General features: G+C 39.4%; 3 protein-coding genes across 7 annotated transcripts; 2 read left to right on the top strand and 1 right to left on the bottom strand.

Moving 5' to 3' along the window:
* Positions 1-2,135: 2,135 nt before the first annotated feature.
* fam221a (family with sequence similarity 221 member A) lies at positions 2,136-5,690 on the bottom strand. Of its 2 annotated transcripts, XM_079367363.1 has the most exons (7): positions 5,551-5,690; positions 5,299-5,473; positions 4,890-5,063; positions 4,598-4,788; positions 4,410-4,483; positions 4,165-4,297; positions 2,136-2,362 (listed from the first exon to the last, which is right to left on the bottom strand). In XM_079367363.1, exons 2-7 carry the CDS (start codon positions 5,442-5,444, stop codon positions 2,250-2,252), a joined length of 831 nt encoding a protein of 276 aa, XP_079223489.1. In that variant the 5' UTR covers positions 5,445-5,473; positions 5,551-5,690; the 3' UTR covers positions 2,136-2,249. The 2 variants fall into 2 exon arrangements, with proteins under 2 accessions (XP_079223489.1, XP_079223490.1); XM_079367364.1 differs by lacking the exon at positions 5,299-5,473 and having other exon boundaries at positions 5,551-5,634.
* An 84-nt stretch (positions 5,691-5,774) lies between these two features.
* On the top strand, positions 5,775-9,964 carry ccdc126 (coiled-coil domain containing 126). Of its 3 annotated transcripts, XM_079367365.1 has the most exons (4): positions 5,775-5,859; positions 6,037-6,215; positions 8,222-8,907; positions 9,021-9,964. In XM_079367365.1, exons 3-4 carry the CDS (start codon positions 8,670-8,672, stop codon positions 9,269-9,271), a joined length of 489 nt encoding a protein of 162 aa, XP_079223491.1. In that variant the 5' UTR covers positions 5,775-5,859; positions 6,037-6,215; positions 8,222-8,669; the 3' UTR covers positions 9,272-9,964. The 3 variants fall into 3 exon arrangements, with proteins under 3 accessions (XP_079223491.1, XP_079223492.1, XP_079223493.1); XM_079367366.1 differs by lacking the exon at positions 5,775-5,859 and having other exon boundaries at positions 5,866-6,128; XM_079367367.1 differs by lacking the exons at positions 5,775-5,859; positions 6,037-6,215 and adding an exon at positions 6,222-6,916.
* Positions 9,965-11,133: 1,169 nt separating this feature from the next.
* On the top strand, positions 11,134-17,825 carry tra2a (transformer 2 alpha homolog). 2 transcript variants are annotated; one of them, XM_079367361.1, is made up of 10 exons: positions 11,134-11,461; positions 12,155-12,476; positions 12,821-12,954; positions 13,082-13,247; positions 13,604-13,657; positions 14,625-14,813; positions 15,410-15,525; positions 15,666-15,785; positions 15,870-15,940; positions 16,152-17,825. In XM_079367361.1, exons 2-10 carry the CDS (start codon positions 12,465-12,467, stop codon positions 16,160-16,162), a joined length of 873 nt encoding a protein of 290 aa, XP_079223487.1. In that variant the 5' UTR covers positions 11,134-11,461; positions 12,155-12,464; the 3' UTR covers positions 16,163-17,825. The 2 variants fall into 2 exon arrangements, with proteins under 2 accessions (XP_079223487.1, XP_079223486.1); XM_079367360.1 differs by lacking the exon at positions 12,155-12,476 and having other exon boundaries at positions 11,273-11,461.
* Positions 17,826-18,878: the final 1,053 nt, after the last annotated feature.

The following is an 18,878-nucleotide window of genomic DNA, read 5'->3' as shown; positions in this document are numbered from 1 at the left end:
GCTAGATGCTCAAATACTCTGTGAGCAAACCAAACGATAAGCTAAACAATGCTAAAAGCTCTTTGAATGAAACACAATTACAGATCTAATATGATAAGCAAAAATAAATGATCTGTGAACAAATAAACCCCACCAACACTTTATGCTAAAAGATGCTAAGTCATCTGTGAATGAAACAAAATACCTAAAACCTTCCTGCTAACTTTTTTTTTCTGAACAAAAACAGAAGGTACAATATGTCAAAATGCTCAGTGAAATGAAATCAACTATAATGTCAAGGTTGAATATGTTTAAATGCTCTATGACCAGAACAAAGCGACCAGAAAGGTGAGCTAAAATGAGCTAAGACGTTCAGTAAAACTAAGGGTAGAAAAAAAAAGAGCTCAGTTTTACTGAAACAAGAAATTTTATATTCACAGACAATTGTTTTATACAGATCCAAAGCTTTACAGGTATCGTGCATTGTCACTGATGCATGTAAAAAAAAAAAAAAAGGTTTTGTGACTTTCAGCTTTATTTTCCTTTTTGCATGCTAGCTTGTTGGCCGTTCTGAGTGATTTGTCCCTGTCAGTCTGTTGTGCCTCTCTGCACCTCTGACTTTTTCTTATTTCTCTCTGTCTGTGGGGAAATCAGCAGACGGTGTTCACTGGGGTAATTAAGTGTTTCCTTGTGCAGTAATTGCCAGTTTAATTCTGTATTCGTACCCTTATTTGTAGAGTTTTGTCTTTCAGTCAAGCTGGCCGGGGTTTCCATGGAGATAAGGGAAGTGTAGTAGTTATTCCCTTCAACCAAATGTCCGAAGTAAATCACCTGTAGAGTCCTAAATGCGGTTGCTATGGGGAGGCAATTATCTTAAATTGTAATTGTGCCACACTAATGTGTCAGACCTTTACATCTTAGATTAATTGGGTTTTTCTTTGTGAGAAAAAATGTCCACGCGTACACAGTGGAAACAGGTCAAGTATTTTGTTTAAATGGTCGGTTCTACCATTCAACAAAGCCATTCTATGAAGCGAAGGGGAGAAACCTGATAGGTTAAGAGCATGTATGCAGCTGTGAATGTGTATGTGTGACACCATGATCATCGAAGATACACACTTAATCTGAAGTGTTAGCTTTCAGATGGGATCCATTCCACTTGTTTCCTCCTCAGGACTCGGCTGAGAGGACCCAGGTGCACCCATACCGTCTTTGTGACGCAGCCTCACATTCTTTGACTCATGACCACCTGTTCAGCTCCCTTAAACACACACATTCAAAAACACCACGTTCCCCGCAGGTGATGCTTACAATACAGCACAGGTGACTTGAGCAGAACTGACCAGCACCAGTGTAGTCACCGATTCAGTTTCACTTCCCATTCTCACAGTAGCATTATTTGAGTGGGTGTGAATCCTCATTAAGATTCCTGTTAATTTTGTTTCTGGTTTGAAAGTGGGCCGCCAGTGAATAAACAAAATAAAAAAACCTGCTTCGGTCTCCATTCACTGCATGGATTAAATCAGCTCTCATCACTGCTGATCTGCCGTGATGAATGGGATTAATCAATCGTAGACAGTACATCAATCTGTAAATTAAAAGCAGGGCTCATTGCTGAACACGTAGCTCCATGGTTCTGTTGTTATTTTGGCAACATGTTGAGTGGGTGGATTTCTCTTGGTAAGAAAAAAAAAATCCATCATAGGGACATCCGAAGCATAAAACTGACCAGTTTATGGAACAAATATCAAGAGGAAAATTTAAATCATTGCAAAAAAAACCTGCAGTTAATCAGAGGAGAAATTGGTTGTGGTAAATCAAGTATGACTCATTCAACGTATTCAACCTAAAAATTCTAATGATAATGAGGATTTTTTATTTCAATTATAAATAAAGAAAAATGTCCTTTGAAGTCTTTCTTTAAATGAATTCGGGCTTTCACAAAATGTCTCCAGGTTTTATGTTCTAAGTTAACAAAAAGCTGTGTCAATTTGTAAATATGGATCATTATAGTAAGGCTTCCTATTGCTTCCCACACTCAAACCTCTGTTTGTATCAATGCATTGTCAGTTGACTGATAGTCATGAGGTGGGATTTAATCTCTACTGTTGCTGACAGTTGAACATCCCACAATGTCACGACACAGACAAAGACTGTATCTGTACCAAAAAGAAGACACTTTATTTGGGTAAGAATATTGGACAAGTAAATGTGACTGATCAGATATGTGAAGTTTACTTGAGACGTTGATTCTCCGCTAATGTTGCATTTTAATGATTGTGGTTTCCTTTCTTACAGTTTAAAGTGCGGCTGTTTGTAACAGACGGTTCTTTGATCCTCGATCCTGAGCATCTCTGCTGGCAGACATCCTCCCTGCCTTGATCTGAAAAAGATGCAGCAGCAATTATGAAAATGAAGTTTGATGTGTTCCAGTCAGCGGTGGGTGTTTTGAACCTCACGTGTGTGAACCATAATTCACCATACCAGGATCTTTTTTCACTCATAATGTTCAAAGTGATGGCTTATAGGTTTTGAAATGCAAATCTGACTTCAGTGATAGACGTTACTCTTTACTTAGTAGCATGGGGTGCATTAAGTTAATGCTACATTGTGAAGCAATCCGTCATAACTATATTAATTAAAATCATCCATAATTAACTTCAGAAAATGAATTTAAAAAATTTGATTTATTTTGCTCTTTTGATCATAAATTTCCGATGACGGCTTGAGGGGCGAGGGACGTCGGATAGCCTAGTGGTTATGTTCCATGCTCCATGTACAGAGGCTGTAGTCCTCAGTGCAACGTCTTTGGGTTTCAATCCAGCTCTGGCCTTTTGCTACAATCTGTCCTCCAAACATTTACTGTCTTCAGCTTCACTATCTACTATCTAGGCCCCAAAAAGAACTTTAAAAAATGAACAAAACTTCACATGTACAAGATTTCACAAGCATTTCCAAACACCTCCAAATACTTATTAATGAATGTTATTCTTAATGAAAAATAAAGCTTCATGGTATAAAACTTTTGCATTAATAAAGGCATCTTATAATGAAGAGAAAATGATGCTGTGTATTTTAAACAAAAGAAAATTAATCTCAGTATATCCTGCTTATTAAGCAAGGTGGCTTTTTTTTTTTTTTTTAAATCTCCCACATCCCTCGTACAAACACAGTCTGTGTGAATAATCCCTGTGGGGATAAAATCTAAGGTGTATTGTAGGAGTAATATTGAGTATTTTACTTCTCTTTTCAACAACAACAATGCTGCAGATGAGTTCATTCACCGCTGACGCTGTGCTGCTCTTTGCTGCCCTCACGTGCCTCTTAATGGAACTTCCTTTACCTTTAGTAAAACGTCTTCAAACACACCTCCACACTTCTAAAAAAGCTGATTCACCAAAACAATGACTCTATTCATCAGAGAAAGTCTACACTCTAGAAATCCTTTGATGCATAGAGTCAGTGTTGTGACAATGAAAACAGTTTGTGTTCATTCTTGATGCGATCTAATGTTTTGTCTCTTCACTGGTCAATAAAGCACTCTATATTGATGTAGTGAAATTGATGTTTCACAAGCAAGGCATGTAGGGATATTATACATTGCATTTTGTGGATTTTCATGGTATAAAGGAACTTGTACGGCAGATCTACAGAAGTATGAAGACATGATGGTTGGATAGGTAAGCCAATTGTTTTCTAATAATACATAACCATTGAAGTAGGGAAATAAGGTTCTGTCATATGTAGACTAACACAGTGTTGGAACTTACTTTGCTGAGAAGAAAAACTTGATATCATACGTTAAACAAACATGGTAGATTACAGAAAACGTGGCTCCTTAGCAACATTTGAGTGCGTAACATATTGCATAATGTTTTGCTAATGTCTAATTTATAATGAGGGAAAAAAGGTTGAGACCATTAGCTGCTGTCCATCTGGAATGATTTAGATTAGTATGAAGAGTAACACATAACATATTTTTATAGCATCTTTTTTTCCACGATAAAGAACATACAAAGTTAGAAACACAACTTCCTAACTCAAGACATGGACAAACTCAGGAGCATGTGAAGTCCTATCCTCTCGTACTGGGCAGGAAGCAGGAGTTTCAACACTTGCATAATAATCCTAATTGCGACAACTTTCTTTACTGGTTAGGGTTAGGGATTCACGAGCAGTTCTCACCTGAGTTATTTGTCTCCAAAGCAAGGTAGCCATCAAGCATAGAACTGAAGCAAGTCAGCCCCCCCATGGCAGCGTAGGGAACATCCCTGCCTGTTGGCTGACCGCGTGCCTCCCTCTCTAGTTTAGTTTCAACCTAACAGAAAATAATGTTATTTGAATTCAAATCATGGAAGAAAACTCTATGCCTGGGTATAAGTGGAAGACGTATCATACAATTGGCTTTTTTGATTTTCAACTACACTCACCAGGGTTTGGTGGGCAGAGATGGGCTGACCACAACCACAAATGTAGGGGCTTTGATACCCAGAACAGGAACTGCCTGGAAAATGTTTGATAATAAAACATAAACATCTTAAACTAATACGCTCTCATCTGGGGTTAATTTGGGCTCAAGTGACTACTATCTTTTCAGAAGAGGGGCTTTCTGACTCACACTTTTTGCACAAGTGTCCAGCAGCTTCGTTATGGTCTTCAGGTAAGTGTTTACACCTGCAGCGGACAGGGTTTTGCCCAATCCGGGGAACATACTGATAGGCAACACAATTACATCTTCTGACCTGGCAAGGTAGAGCCAGGGGACGCTCAGTTGGAACCACTTCAAATTCTGTCCTATGTTCCTTGTACCTGCACAAAACCAAACATTAGTCCCATATGTTTATTTATTTATGCATGTGTATCTGTGTCGTAAAATGCAATGAGAGAAAATATATATATTTAGTTTTTACCTGTGGTTACAAAAGCACTGTGTTTCAGGGCCGATTAGTTTGCAGTCAATACCTCCTGGCACCCCAGAGCTTACATAAAGCCTGTTCTTCATTCGCTGAGGGATCACTTTCCTCTTGTACTCCTCATATTGATCTGGAGTGAACAGTTTTCCTCCATCATCATCCCCCACAATCCTTAAAAACACCACAAGAACTTACTTACCTACAGGACATAAAATGAACTGGCATGCATTAAACACAGCATCCTCTAGCATTATAACAGTTCCTCTGTAGCTAGCGTTAGCATCTGGTGTCACTTGCCGGTTGTTTGCTTCGAGACAGGTATAGACAGGGGTATAGATATACATACAGGTGTATAAACAAACTCTCGAGATCATCTTAAATCGGGATCCAAAAGCATGAGACGAACCGTCTGTACTCCCAGTAGTCATCCACTGCTTCTAAAGCTGATTTATTGAGACGTATTTTCTCCATTGTGTTGAAGTGATAGCACTTAGCTGTGAGCTTCTTGTCTTGGAAAGCAAACACAATGTTTAGACGTTTTGGAGTTGTCATGGAAATGGTTGTAGATCGCCCTCTAACGGCTGCAGAGTGATGCACAACCACAAGACAGAGAGTTATACTAAAACACACGTTATTGTTTGGATTAAAATCGACCAACCGTGTTTTAAAGGTTATTGATTTGATGTGTTCATTTATTCTGAACATGTAACATAAGACAAAGGTGAACATAATAATATTAATAATACAAATATTATAATACAAAGCAAAAAGTGTAAAGTATAATTCAGAAGAAAATTACATGTCGGCAAAAGAGTTGGAAGAAGTAAAACTTTACCAGTAATTAGTAACTGTTAGATAAAATAAAATAAAAAGCTGGGATATTACCACTCTTTTATTTAGCCGTTAACAAGTAATATTACTACATTTCCCACAATTCCGGGGTGCTGACGTTGATGCACGCAGTAAGGTACGTACAGAAGGAACCATGACAGTCAGCAGAATTGCATGCTTGGAATCCTAGCGCCCGACTTTTGCTTGGAAGGACCCTCGTCGGTGTTGAGACCATTGGGAGAGAAGCTGAGAAGACTTCCTGGGCACACAGGAACCTCAAAACTAAACTCAACTGCTCTTTATTTGTTTACAGTCTGCGGGGTGCTCGGTAAATTATCGTCAGCGACAGGAACTACAGCCCGGGGTTGCCAAACAACAAGCATCCTTCAGTGTCAGCAGCCAGAGGTAGCAGCTGGAGCTCTCTGTAAAGGCTCCTCGACCCTGTTCACTCCTGCCCAACCTCAAAGTAGCTTTCCAGACAACACACTGGGGGTAATGTGTACGTTGTTAGCCATTTTCATCATATTCGAAATTATTGTTGTCGCGTCTTTTTTTGCCACGCAAAGTTAACACGAGAAGCTAACATGACTGATCGCCGATATTTTAGAAACTGTCTCAAGTTGTAAACGTCGTGTCCTTTTATCTTCAATCCTCCTCTTGATTTTTGATTTTTTTTTTTGCATTACACTGTGCGTTATTTGCTTCAAGCTTTAGCACGCACCTGTCAGAAACGTCTACGCTCAGGGTCATTTACTGTCAAGGTCTCATATCACAACTCTTGAAACTTGGCATCCGGTGTTAGTATTGTCTTTGTAACTCGTTTTCTGCTGGGTGTAACCTAACGAGATATGGTGTAACCCCATCCTGACGAGTTTTGCGAGTTAAAATTGGCCAGGTTCCACTCTTCACACTACTGACATTTCTGTTTATACTCCACGGGTCAGACGATCAACTCTTTTGCTGTGCCCACAAGCTGTTGAATAACAGATGGCAGCTGCCTGTGGTCAATATTTAACCATTAGGTTTGATATTTTAAATTAAATAAATAAAGACTTACTTACTATTTTAACCAGAGCCTTATCTCTCTCAATTATCCTAGTAGGTACTCTACATTTGACCTCTCTCTAAGCGAATGGCACAGTCGCATTGTTTGCAGCTGTGGCCTAAATAGTGTGCCTTTCCCAGGAACAATGGTCAGGCCGGAGTAGCCTGACAGTTAGGTTGTCTTCAAGTGTCACTGCTGTGATCAAGCAGTATTGATATGATCTGTAGACATATGCAAGGCACAGAAAAAGGTTTATTTGTTGTGCTTGAGGTCTGGAACAACCATTAACGGCATTAACTGCGAGTGCAAGCAAGCAAGTTTTCACTGCCTTATGTCCTTCTGTATCACATAGTGTGTGTTCTGTTTGTTGTTTGGAATATGACGCCAACACATTTTAGCTTCCTATTGAGGCTAGAAGATAAACATTTGGCCTAACAGCGCATGACAGAGCCTCCATGCCACATCTGGTGTGTTGTTAAAATTTGCCAAACACAAACCGTTTTTCTTTCTGACTGATTTTGACTCTATTTGTTATCAAGTCTTTGCACCTTGCTTTCGCTTTTCTCCCTCATTCTTGCCTGCTGATGTGCAGTGCTGCCCCAGGTCAGAGAAAGGACATGTTTGTGTGTGTGTGTCTTTGTGTGTGTGTGTGTGTGTGTGTGTGTGTGTGGATAGAGATAGGAAAGCATAGCTTAACGGATTCTCTTACCGTTCTTTTCATAATTTACTCTCTCTGTCAGTGCCCTCGCTCTGACCTCAATAGGAATTGACACTCACATCACCCAAGAGAGAGAGAGCAGAGAATGAACTTGGTGACAAAGTTCTGAATACAAAAAAAAAAATCATAGCCTAATTTCCTGCTACATGTGCACGGTGCATTCTAAGGGCTATTTGTCAGTCAAATAGCCCTTGTGGAGTTGGGATTAGAAATGATCATGAATGCTCTCTGTCCTGTCTTTTGTTCTGGGTCTCCTATCTGGATCTGCAAAGTGGGTTCTAATGAAATCTAAACTGTTAATCATCAGGCTTCTGGGATTAAAAACAAAAAAACATGTGATGATCATCAGCGGGTTTTGTGCAACTTTAGCAAAATGTCTGAATAATAGCTTACCTTCCAGGCAGCCACTTTGATGAAGCCACCAGCTCCGAGCAAGTAACAATGAGATAGATTGTGTTCTTCATCCAGCACATGCAGTGGTGTTTGTGTGAAAATCTTTATGCATTTATCTACCTTGAAATCCTCAGTCAGTATGAATAGAAACCAGCTCTGAGTCCAGAATGAATTAACAAAGATTTCCCTTGCAGTGTTTTTGGTAGACAGCAGAATGGTATCTCTGCACTGTCTAAAAGATATCTACAAAATTAATCTTCATATTCTGACAATGAAATGCCTCAATGAGTTTTCTTCTTTTTGTTCATTTTATCCTCTCTATCTTGTCTTCTTCTCGAACAGTCAACAATGTCTGCAGATTCCCTTCCTGAAAACCAAGTCAACATCTGTGGTATCGACTTGAATTTCTTAACAGGAAAGCACCTTTTCCAAAGCCCTTGACTGCCGGTGTCTGTTGCTGTCAGCTTCCTTCCACTACAACTTCCTGGCCACTGCTTTTGCTCAATGTTTTTTCACCTCCTCGTAGGGCTTACAGGATGCCATAGTGGTTAAAGAAACAATTTGGGCTGTATGGGTTTTGGGAAAGCACATGTCCTGCTGGAGATAACGTGAAGGAATCCATGCCGAACAAGGAATGCTTTGTAGTCGACTAAACCGTTAACTTTTTCCAGGGACACAGACAGAAAGGAGATTTCCCTGAAGGAATAAAAGAAACTATTAAATCCACCTTCTAGAAAAGAACATTGCCCCTCCAGTTCCCGCCCCCCCCCCCTAGCCAGCCCCCAGTACCATGCTGGGTGCACTCCTGCGAAGGAACATGTCACAGAAGTTGAGTGTGCTGCTGATGGTATTCGGCCTGGCATGGGGACTTATGCTGCTGCGTTACACCGTGCAGCAGCCTCGCCATCAGAGCAGCTCTGAGCTACGGGAGCAGATACTGGAGCTCAGCAGGCGATACGTCAAAGTCCTGACAGAGGAGAACCAGAATTTACCAGGTGGGCCGCAGGGAACATCCATGGCTGGATATGGTGAGCATTTCAGAAGAAGTTTGGAATCCATTCATGTGCACTTCCTGTACTGAAACGTGTTCCTTTAACGCAACCATTGACTTTTTCTACTTTCTGTTTCCCTTTGCTCTTAGCTGATCTGAAGAGGACTATAGCTGTGCTGCTGGACGATATTCTGACACGGCTGGTCAAACTGGAGGGGAAAATCGAGCTTGTTGTTAATGCCTCTTCTACTAACACCTCCCACGCAGCAGGGGGCGTCCTTGCTTCTGCCCCCGCTGACCTACAGAAATCCTCAAAGCATGAGACAACTGGCAGCCACCCAGGGACGTCTCGCCTGCACCCACACATCCCTAATAGGCCTCGGCCACGTCAAAGAATATAGTCCTGATAGAATTCTTTATTTTTTTTTCTTTTCGGCACATCACATTTTCCAGCATCTATCACTGATGTAAGCACATCAAGATAGTGAAAAGCAATATTGAGATTTTTGGACATCGATCAACTTGAAAACGTGGACACTTCGAAGAAGTGTTCTACACTGTCAGAGGGAAGACAAAGACTTCTACATGCTCTCTTCTGTCACATGCTGATATCTATTTATTTTTTACCAGGACTATCCAGCATATTTTTTTATATTCAAATTGCTCATTGTGTTTTGCTTGAATTTCCATTCAAATCTTATGTTATGACTGTTTCGGCAAAAGCAAAGAAGTATAAACACTGGTTTGCATAGATTTCATAAGTCTCACCTATGAACAAGGTAAACTATGTACAGAACGTCAACATGTCATAATGCTGACTAAACCAATATACTCCTAGCTAAGTAAAGCTAAATATCACTTTTAGCTGTTGCAGCTTCTCAGTACTATAAAATGATTCTATTTTTAGCTTACACATACAGTGTACGTAGTATGAAGGACAGTTAAGACAGAATCCAAAGAATGTTATTTGCACTTCATCCGGAGGAAGTAAAAATTTGTATTTATAATTTTCCAGACTGTTGATAGGCTGATGCCTTTTTGCCACTAAACAAGGGGGTGTGCTTTGTCTTAGTAAAGATCTAACGTTTCCTCGGCCAGCTGTCCAGAAATGTTTAATTTAGGATTGGAACAGATTGAATGTACTGTGTAGTCAGTCTTTAGCCTTGTAATGCTGTTAAGTAGACTGACCTACTGCTTACTCATGTTCAGGGTTCATCTTGCACTGTGACTCTATAGAGAGTGTCTAAAAATACTGGACACATCCATCTTTGACTATAAGGATATTTGAAGGGTGTGGACATGGGGGGGCTTTGGGGTATTCACTCTGCACACCCTTATCCTGATCCTAAATATAGTCCCTGCAGCAAGAAAGATGGACATTATTGTCATGAAAAGTGCTCGGGGAATGTAGGTGTTCTACTGAAATATGAGGAAATGACTTCATATTTTAGTTACAAACACAAACTAAAATGAATGTGAAGGCCTTAAGTCTTAATAATCTCACTGTGGGTTAACTGTCTCTATATTGAGTGAAGCCATAAATGTACTTAGCTGTATAAGGTAGATGAGATGGTGACCACTCCTGTCAGATAGATTTACTAATGAATAGACAATGGATATTTAAACCCACCCACCCAACATTTAAGAGCTGTTTTGTATCAGGTCACTTTCTTAATTTCCATGAATTAAAGCAACTTAAAAAAAACCATTCAGGCGATTTCAGTTGGCTCTTTATGTGTATTACTAGACAACAAATTAAATTTGATTTGCCATCATCAGATGTTCATTAGGTCTAGTAAAAAGATGCCATTTTTGTGTAAAGGTAACATTTAAAATAGATTTACTTACTTCATACAAATCCCTCAACTACATGATAACATTTTCCAGTCAAATCATGTCTTACCATGGACGAAGGTGAATTTTAACTACTTAAGATTTCAGACTACTCCTCTATAATTACTTCCAATTTTGTGCAAGTGCCCAAATCCTTCTAAGCTACATTTACCTGGCTTCTGCCAAAATGAAGATAATTTACATTTAAAACAATTGTCAACTTATATATTAATTACAGGGACACTATCAAGTCACTCAACCTTATCGTTTGTGGTTGATATAAGCTCATCCAGCTTCAACCATACAATGCTACTTACAGAATAAAGTTCACAAAGCATTTATAGAGTATGGCAACAAATGGGGTCATTTAGGCTACAACTAAATGTTCAACTCCTGCAGTTTGTAAACCCTGTACTTTACACTTAAGTTTGTTTTAGTTATGTGTTATGGGGTAATCATTTAAAATGTTTGAAGTTATCGAGTGTGTTATATTTATACGTTCAAATTTAATGGTTCTTTTTTTTTTCTTACGCAATACGGTTATTTTTTTTTTCTTGTGAAGACGGGACGTGACGTCACACTGCTGTTAATAAATATACCACCCACCTCACGCGCCATCTTCTCCTTGGTAACTGGCCAGAGGCAAACACTGTGAAAACCTCTCTCGGTGCAGTGAAATATCTGTCTAAAAGCTCGGCTGTTTAAGCTTTACAGATACAACAATGAGTGATACAGAGGATGGAAATTACGAAGGGCGGGTAAGTCATGTAATGGAGTGGTGTTTTATATCTCCCTCTCGTTCCTTTTCTTCCGTGTGGCTGAGCCTTTCACAATACGCTAGCTAACGTCACAGCAGCTACACATCAGCACATGCTAAACGATTAGCCTCACGCTGACGCTGTGTGCGTTGTGTTAATAACATTACCTGTGTAAGAAAGGCAGGTAATGTGTATATTTTTCCCCAGGCTGTCCATGGTAATTAAAGTTCATTGATACATATGGACGGCTGACAATAAAAAGTCCTTTATGGTAGCACTGGATAGACCTGTTTCTGTTTCTGTTTGATGACATTAATGCACATGACTTATTCAAGTCTAAAATTAATGGCAAGCTACCTGCCACGTTTGCGTTCAATGTCCAGCCATCGTGACACTTTGGCTAACCTTACCTGACTATTTTTTCTGATTTCATTATTTCGAGAACAATTCAAATCCTAAGCTACTCTTCGTTCTCTGCTTTCTTGTTCTTTCCCTCCCCCCACATTGAAACAAAACATTTAAGACCTTTAACTGTAACCATGATGTGATTATCCTCCTTTGCCTACTTCCTGGACAATTCAAACTTACTGTAGAAACCATGTACTTGTACTGCATTCAGTGTTCATTTCATTGAAGATATTCTCTTCCTAAACCTATGATTTTAATTTCATTGAATGTTCTTTTTTCATTAAGGTTATTGATCGTGAAGGATTTGAAGAGTTTTATCCAAGAGTGCTGAAGACAAAATTTCAAGATAAAAGAAGGCTAATGAAAACATGTACAGAGCAGAACATAGAAGTGGAAAGGGAGAAAATGTGACGGAAGACTGGTGTCAGATAGACGCGCTCGCGGTGTAATGGCTAAAATGAAACTGGTGTCAGTTTGGGTGAAGAGATGAAAAAAAGTCCTGGAATCAGAACATGAGAAAACTGAAAAAAGAAGAACGAAGAAGGATAGAAAACCTGAGAGAAGGGAGTAGCGTGTAAAGAATCTGGAAGAATGAATGTGTCCTTCGGTTAAGTAAATACACTGTTTGTGTCTCAAATGTCTTTTTTTTTTTTTTAAACTGCATGTATCATTGTTTTTCCCCTTTTATGGACCAGGTGGACATGAATATAGACCTGTCATATACATACTTGATATTATGTAAATTAATGTAAACCAAAGATTTACTCATTGAAATGATTAAGTTACTAACCCTTTTCTTTACAGTACATGTGCTGTGCATTTTTAGACACATGATCTGTGTATAACATTTTCTACCACATTTTACTACTCTGTGTTTTATATATTTTTTCATTATAAGGAAATGCATGTATTTGTCCATGTGAAGTTGTTAACATGCTGTCTTGATAACAGGGGTCACGCTCCCCGTCTAACTCTGATCATGGGAGTCCAGTTCGAGTGAAGTCTGAGAGCAGATCTGGCACCCCGAGTCCATCCCGGGCTTCCAAACACTCTGAGTCGAGATCCCACTCAGGCTCAAAATCCAGGTATGTTTTTTATTTTTTGCAATTTTATTATCCTGTGTAGAACACGTGATGTGGATACGTGACTTTAGCGTCATTTGATACTTTTGTCTTGCATTCAATTTCTCCTCCTTTGCTGTGTGTCTTTCAGGTCTCGCACACGGCGGTACTCAAACCGGCGCTATAGCCGTTCACGCTCTCGTTCTTCTTCCCATCGAAGGCAGTCCCGCTCTCGTTCCTATAGCCCCGAATCCCGACGCAAAAAGAGCCAGAGCAATTCCCCGACATCAAGCCGGCGCCGTCACACCGGCAGCAGGGTGAGTTGGATGAAGAAAAAGGCAGGCGTCAACGAACGTTGTCCAATTCTTTATGAATATTGTGATTTCTACCCTTTGTGTTTTTATTTAGAAAAATCCCAGCGCCTAAAGCATTAAATATGTTTGAAATGGGTATATATTGATTTGAAGTTGTGTATTTAAACCATCCTCCAAAGGAGTCGGTATGCTTTGCAACACTTTGAGAAGATAGCAAGTAAATCTCTGTTTCTTTAATACATGCGGAAATGTTCTTATTTATTATCACACACTGAAACTTGTGCGCTGGGAAGCCACTCTGAAATGACATTTAATAACCCCTTTTTTATTAACCACCCCTCCTCTCATTATATCAACAGAACCATGACGACACTAAAGAAGCACACAGTCATGGTGCTGATGCTGATGTTAGGGTATGTGGACCTTCTGAAGTATTTTGGGACTGAGCGATGAAATGTTTGTTTGTGGGTCAACGGTGCTGCTCCCCCTCTAGTGCTGGATAGAGTGAATAGATGCGTTATTATAACTCGGTGATCCAGCTATATGAAGACAGTGAATGCATCCACTTCACCATTACCAGAAGCATCTAAACAGAAGAATTCACTACAATATTAAATGTGTACTTTTTATTGTACTGCATTCTTAGACTTCCCCATGAAACTCAGTTTGTGTATGCTCATAATGTCTAACATGCACTGCTGTGAAAATGCTGAGAAAGTCATTCCCGGTGATTTCTGATTACAGCAGGAGGCAAGCGAAGTGATTTAGTACATTCTGTAGTCCTCCCATCTGTTTGAAAGCTCTTTACGGGGTTATTAAATGGTAAATGGACTTTTCTAGCCTTCTGACTGCCGCAGGTCACACCTGTGGCAGAAGCTGCTTTGTAAAGTGTCCATCCACTAATCCATTCATAAACATTCACACGCCGCTGACGTAGAAGCGGGAACAACTTGTGGTTAAGTGTCTCGCACAAGAACACGTGGACATTAGGCATTTAATGTTGTTTTGTACTCCTACTAAAACTGTAAAAAGATTCCAATGTAGTACTTGCACCTTTGTTAGTACTACACTGAATACTGCTGTAGTTAAAAGCCATTATTTATTATGTGAGAGCTGTCCCATGTATTTTGAGTACGGCCATCTTTATATGAATTGTCCAATACGTAACATGGAAGAAATTTAAAGATCCACCTGAAAACATGAAAGGTATGTTTGATGCTGTGTTTGGTGAATTACTTCATTTGTCTTTTTGCACAATGCTTTCATGATTTCCAATGCTGCTATGTGGATGAAGATGAATCTTCTTTGATATAATTCATTACATGGGTACAAGTGGCAAACCAATCAATCAACTCTGACCCTTATTGTTGACTGTTCCAGGCGAACCCTGACCCAAGCAGATGTTTGGGGGTGTTTGGCTTGAGCCTGTACACCACAGAGCGGGACCTGAGGGAGGTGTTTTCACGTTACGGTCCTCTGGCAGGAGTCAATGTGGTGTACGACCAGCGTACAGGCCGCTCCCGTGGCTTTGCCTTTGTTTACTTTGAGAGAATAGAGGATTCTAAAGAGGTATGGAAAATGTTGTGGGTTTAAATCACGTAATCTTCACTGCTGTTTTTTTTTTTTAGACTCATCTGTGTTCTGCCTTTTGCTAAATGCCCTCGTCTGTCATTTAAAAGAGTCATATTTTAATAGATGAAACGCTTATGAAGAAAGATATATTTCTGAAGGTCCAGAAAAGCATATTTTTGTAATTTAATGTGTGAAGTCCAGTCATTGCCTCAAATATTTCTGATCATCTAAATACATTCAAACATGAGACATAGGAGCAGATGAAAGACAGGGCATTTAAATAATGATGGTGTCACTTAACTGATTTAAAACTATTAAATATTAAAGGCTATGAAAAGCATGCTGTTTTGCACTCTGTTTTCCAAGCTTGCATGTCGGTCCAAAGGTCGCCGTTTGACACTTTCCTCTCAATTAAAAAGAATTGTAATTGCACACATTCAACACTAGATGGCTGCCTTACCACAAACTCCCTCCGCTTTTCTAACGTCTCTCTCGGAGCAAGTGATGTGATATAGGTGGGCCGAAGTGATTCAAACACTATTTGTGTAAAAGCCTTTGATGATTTGATAACATCCTTCTTTTGTGTTCTTCAGGCAATGGAGCGAGCCAATGGCATGGAGCTGGACGGGCGGCGCATCAGAGTGGATTTTTCTATCACCAAACGTGCACATACACCAACGCCTGGAATTTACATGGGCAGACCAACTCAGTAAGATCAGCACAAATGTCAAAGTTTTTAATTATGCATCATATCCTTAATAATTTGTTACATTATGTTTGACATGCCATTTATTTTTTTAAGAGATAAGACACCTGGAAGTCAAAGCCTTGTCTTTCTTATTTTAACAGTAACGGTGGTGGGGGTGGCGGAGGTGGAGGAGGCGGTAGCAGCAGGCGTGGGAGAGACTCGCATTACGACCGTGGCTATGACCGCTATGACAGATATGATGACTGTGAATATAGATATAGGTGAGTAAAATAATTTGAACAATAGTCGGGGTATGGCCATTGAAAAGATAATAGATGTATAACTCTTTCTCCGCATGCTTACAGTCGCAGACGCTCCCCATCACCGTACTACAGTCGATACAGGTCTCGCTCGCGGTCCCGCTCCTACAGCCCACGTAAGTTTGAAAAGATATGCGAACGATAAAAGCTGCATCTGTTGTTTCAGCTTCAGACATGAAACCAGACTGATGATAGTATGCATAATCAAACAGATTGACGTTCTTTTATCACTGGTAAAAGCTGATTTTTTTTTTTTTTTTCATTATTTCTTTTCGGGATCAAATTACACCTGCACTAACACTAAAATGTCATTTTCTCTTCTTGCAGGGCGATACTAAGCTGCTCCTTGGTGTGTGCAGCTTCCCTCCAATAACATTGATGGTGTGTGATTCATCAAGGTGTTTCTGTTGGAGACACCTTCAATCAGCATGTGTTTGTCAGCAGATTAGGTCCTACATTTGAGATAGCTCTTGTTTACATGCAGTAGATTTCTTTTCTTTCTTTTTTTAACCTGTTGATGCATCTTTGACGGTGTGAGCAAAGAACCCAGAAACTGTTGGATACCGTTACTCGATCCCCCCTTCATTGTCTCCAACAAAACTGCCTTTTTTTCTTTCAGGTTATTGTTTATAGGATGTGTTGCTGAGATCACTGTTGTCAGTACAGTAAATGTCAGCAAATAACTTCTAAATAAATATCGACAATTGGAGTTGGTTGATAGCCTGATGGTAAGTAATTTAAAGGCAGGGTTGGTAACTTTCTAAAACTATCATGATTTTGAAAGTAGCATCCTCTCCGTATTCACCCACTCCCTCCCACTCTGTGCTCCCTCAAAAGCCGCGCCCCTCACTTCCATGCACTAGCGCCATTGCTCTAGAAGTGGATTTCAGCTCATGCTTTGAGTGTGGGCTCATGCATGCATGGTGCAAAGAGGCTTGATTGGTATATAATGTACAAACCGTCATCCGACATTGATTAAAGTTTTTATAGGCTTACAGCTGCTACAGAAGACGCATTTTCTTTGTTCCTTTTTCAGAGGACACAAGATCTTAATGATCTTAATTGGTTAAATAAATTTCAACCAAAAACTGTATCTGAAGGAAATTAGCTACCCTGCCTTTAATCTCAAAGATTAAAGTCAAAAATATGACTGACAAACGTAAAATAGGAAAGACTCTTTCCACACAGGAATCCCTCACGTCACTTTAGTGTGTTTGCTGGTGAATCTACAGCTACACAATCCTCAACCAGAAAATTCGAAAAACAACCCGACTCTTCACTCATGTTCTTTCAGGATGCTTGTTTCCCAATACAAGACTCACACTGACAGAGAGATAGCTTACCATGCCCAACCAAAGCCTATGTATGAATCATCTAGAGTCAACAAGGAATGATTTTGTCTGAAGTCGGCTTAAAAACATCTCTTTGAAAGTCTATATTGTAAACGTCTTTCAGCTGTGGACCTGCTTTATTCATTACCCTTACACATGAATCTATTGCAAACTAAGTATATGTTGAGAGGGTCATTGTATCATCATTCATGGCTAGCACCAACATTTGTGGAGCGTTGAGGTTGAGCCAACCTCGCAAAATGGTTCCTTTTGTTGAAAACGAAACAAAAAGAACTTCCTGCTGAATGAATCTGACTACTAATGTACACTCAGAAAATGTTCAATGCTTATTTCCTCTTTCTTCTGGCTCTCATAAGACGTCTTCATGTCCATATATGTCATGATATAAAAAGATCCATGTTTAGTAAAGTATAGTAACTCTCTATTACAGCCTGTCTTCAATAAGGCTAAAAACTTGTTTATGCGCTCAAACTATTGAATTAAAACTGACGGACTCAGTTTTTTTTTTTTTAAAGGTTGATTCTCAGCTCACAGTCCACTTTTGTCAAAGTAGTCAAGTTTGAGTTTCTCCACAGACTTTTATTATCATGTATAACGTTTTTTTTATGATTGTTTCTTTATATGGTAATACAAAAACATGAAAACTCCAGTCTGTTGTGTGTCGTCTAACCTTTTTGTTCATGAAAAGAGGAGTGCTACAGGTTGAGTGGGTAAGGTGAGAAAACAAGAAGTGTCACAGAAGACGTGCATTACACGTTCACGTTCACAAATCAAAGTATTTCATACGGAACAACAAAAGATCTCCAAAAGTGACATGTTTCTGTCGTGATGGTTAAACCAATGAGAACTCGGAAGACTTTTAACAAACTTTATTGGGTGAATTTGAATGACATTACATACGAAGTTGCACGTAAAATGACAGATAATCCGAGAATTATGTATTTTGATATCAAAACTTGTACATATTTGTGGCTACAGCCAAAAGTTGAAACAATTTTCAGTCCCATGGTACAAATACAATAAAGTGATGTTTTATCTGACATTGCTGAACAATGACTTAACAAGAACATTTTTATTAAACAGAAACCAGTGTATTCTTTACATTATATGAAGTCTGAACAAAGGTTTGTGCAAGACGTAAAGTAAATGGCAACCCTGAACTGTGCAGGTTGCGTCAACCAAACATGTTCAGCTCTCCGTAGACCTTAACCCCAATAATAAAGCCCCTCATTCAAAGAGGGTTAATAATCAGTGCTGACATGTCATGGGGGCCCCTCAGAGTTATGCATTTATTCACACCGACTCAGATAATTCTTCAGGTTCCAAGATAACCATTCACTGGAGAGATACAAGAGTCAAAGTTTGAGCACATTCTCTCCAAACAACACTCAAAGTCAGATTTGGATTCTAGTTGACTTCAGTACCTATTTGTTTTTCTTTCGAGGTTTGTATGAAACAATAACACTAGTTTTTATCCACTCATTTATCAGAGATAGAAGCAACTTCTTTTTAGAAGAATTTAATGAGGTGACAGGTGCAGATTCAAGAAAGGACAGTTAATTCACTTTATTTAAAGGTTGAAAGGGAGGGTTAGTAAGTGAAACTTCACAGATGATAAGGGTCTAATGGTGAGTCAACCACCAGGGCAGAAAAATGGAAGATCACTTTCATATCTAGATATAGACAGAACAGCAGATTAAAG

This window comes from Symphodus melops (genome assembly GCF_947650265.1).
Source record: "Symphodus melops genome assembly, chromosome: 18".
Classification (NCBI taxonomy): Eukaryota; Metazoa; Chordata; class Actinopteri; order Labriformes; family Labridae; genus Symphodus; species Symphodus melops.
This window is presented reverse-complemented; position numbering and strand designations above follow the sequence as displayed.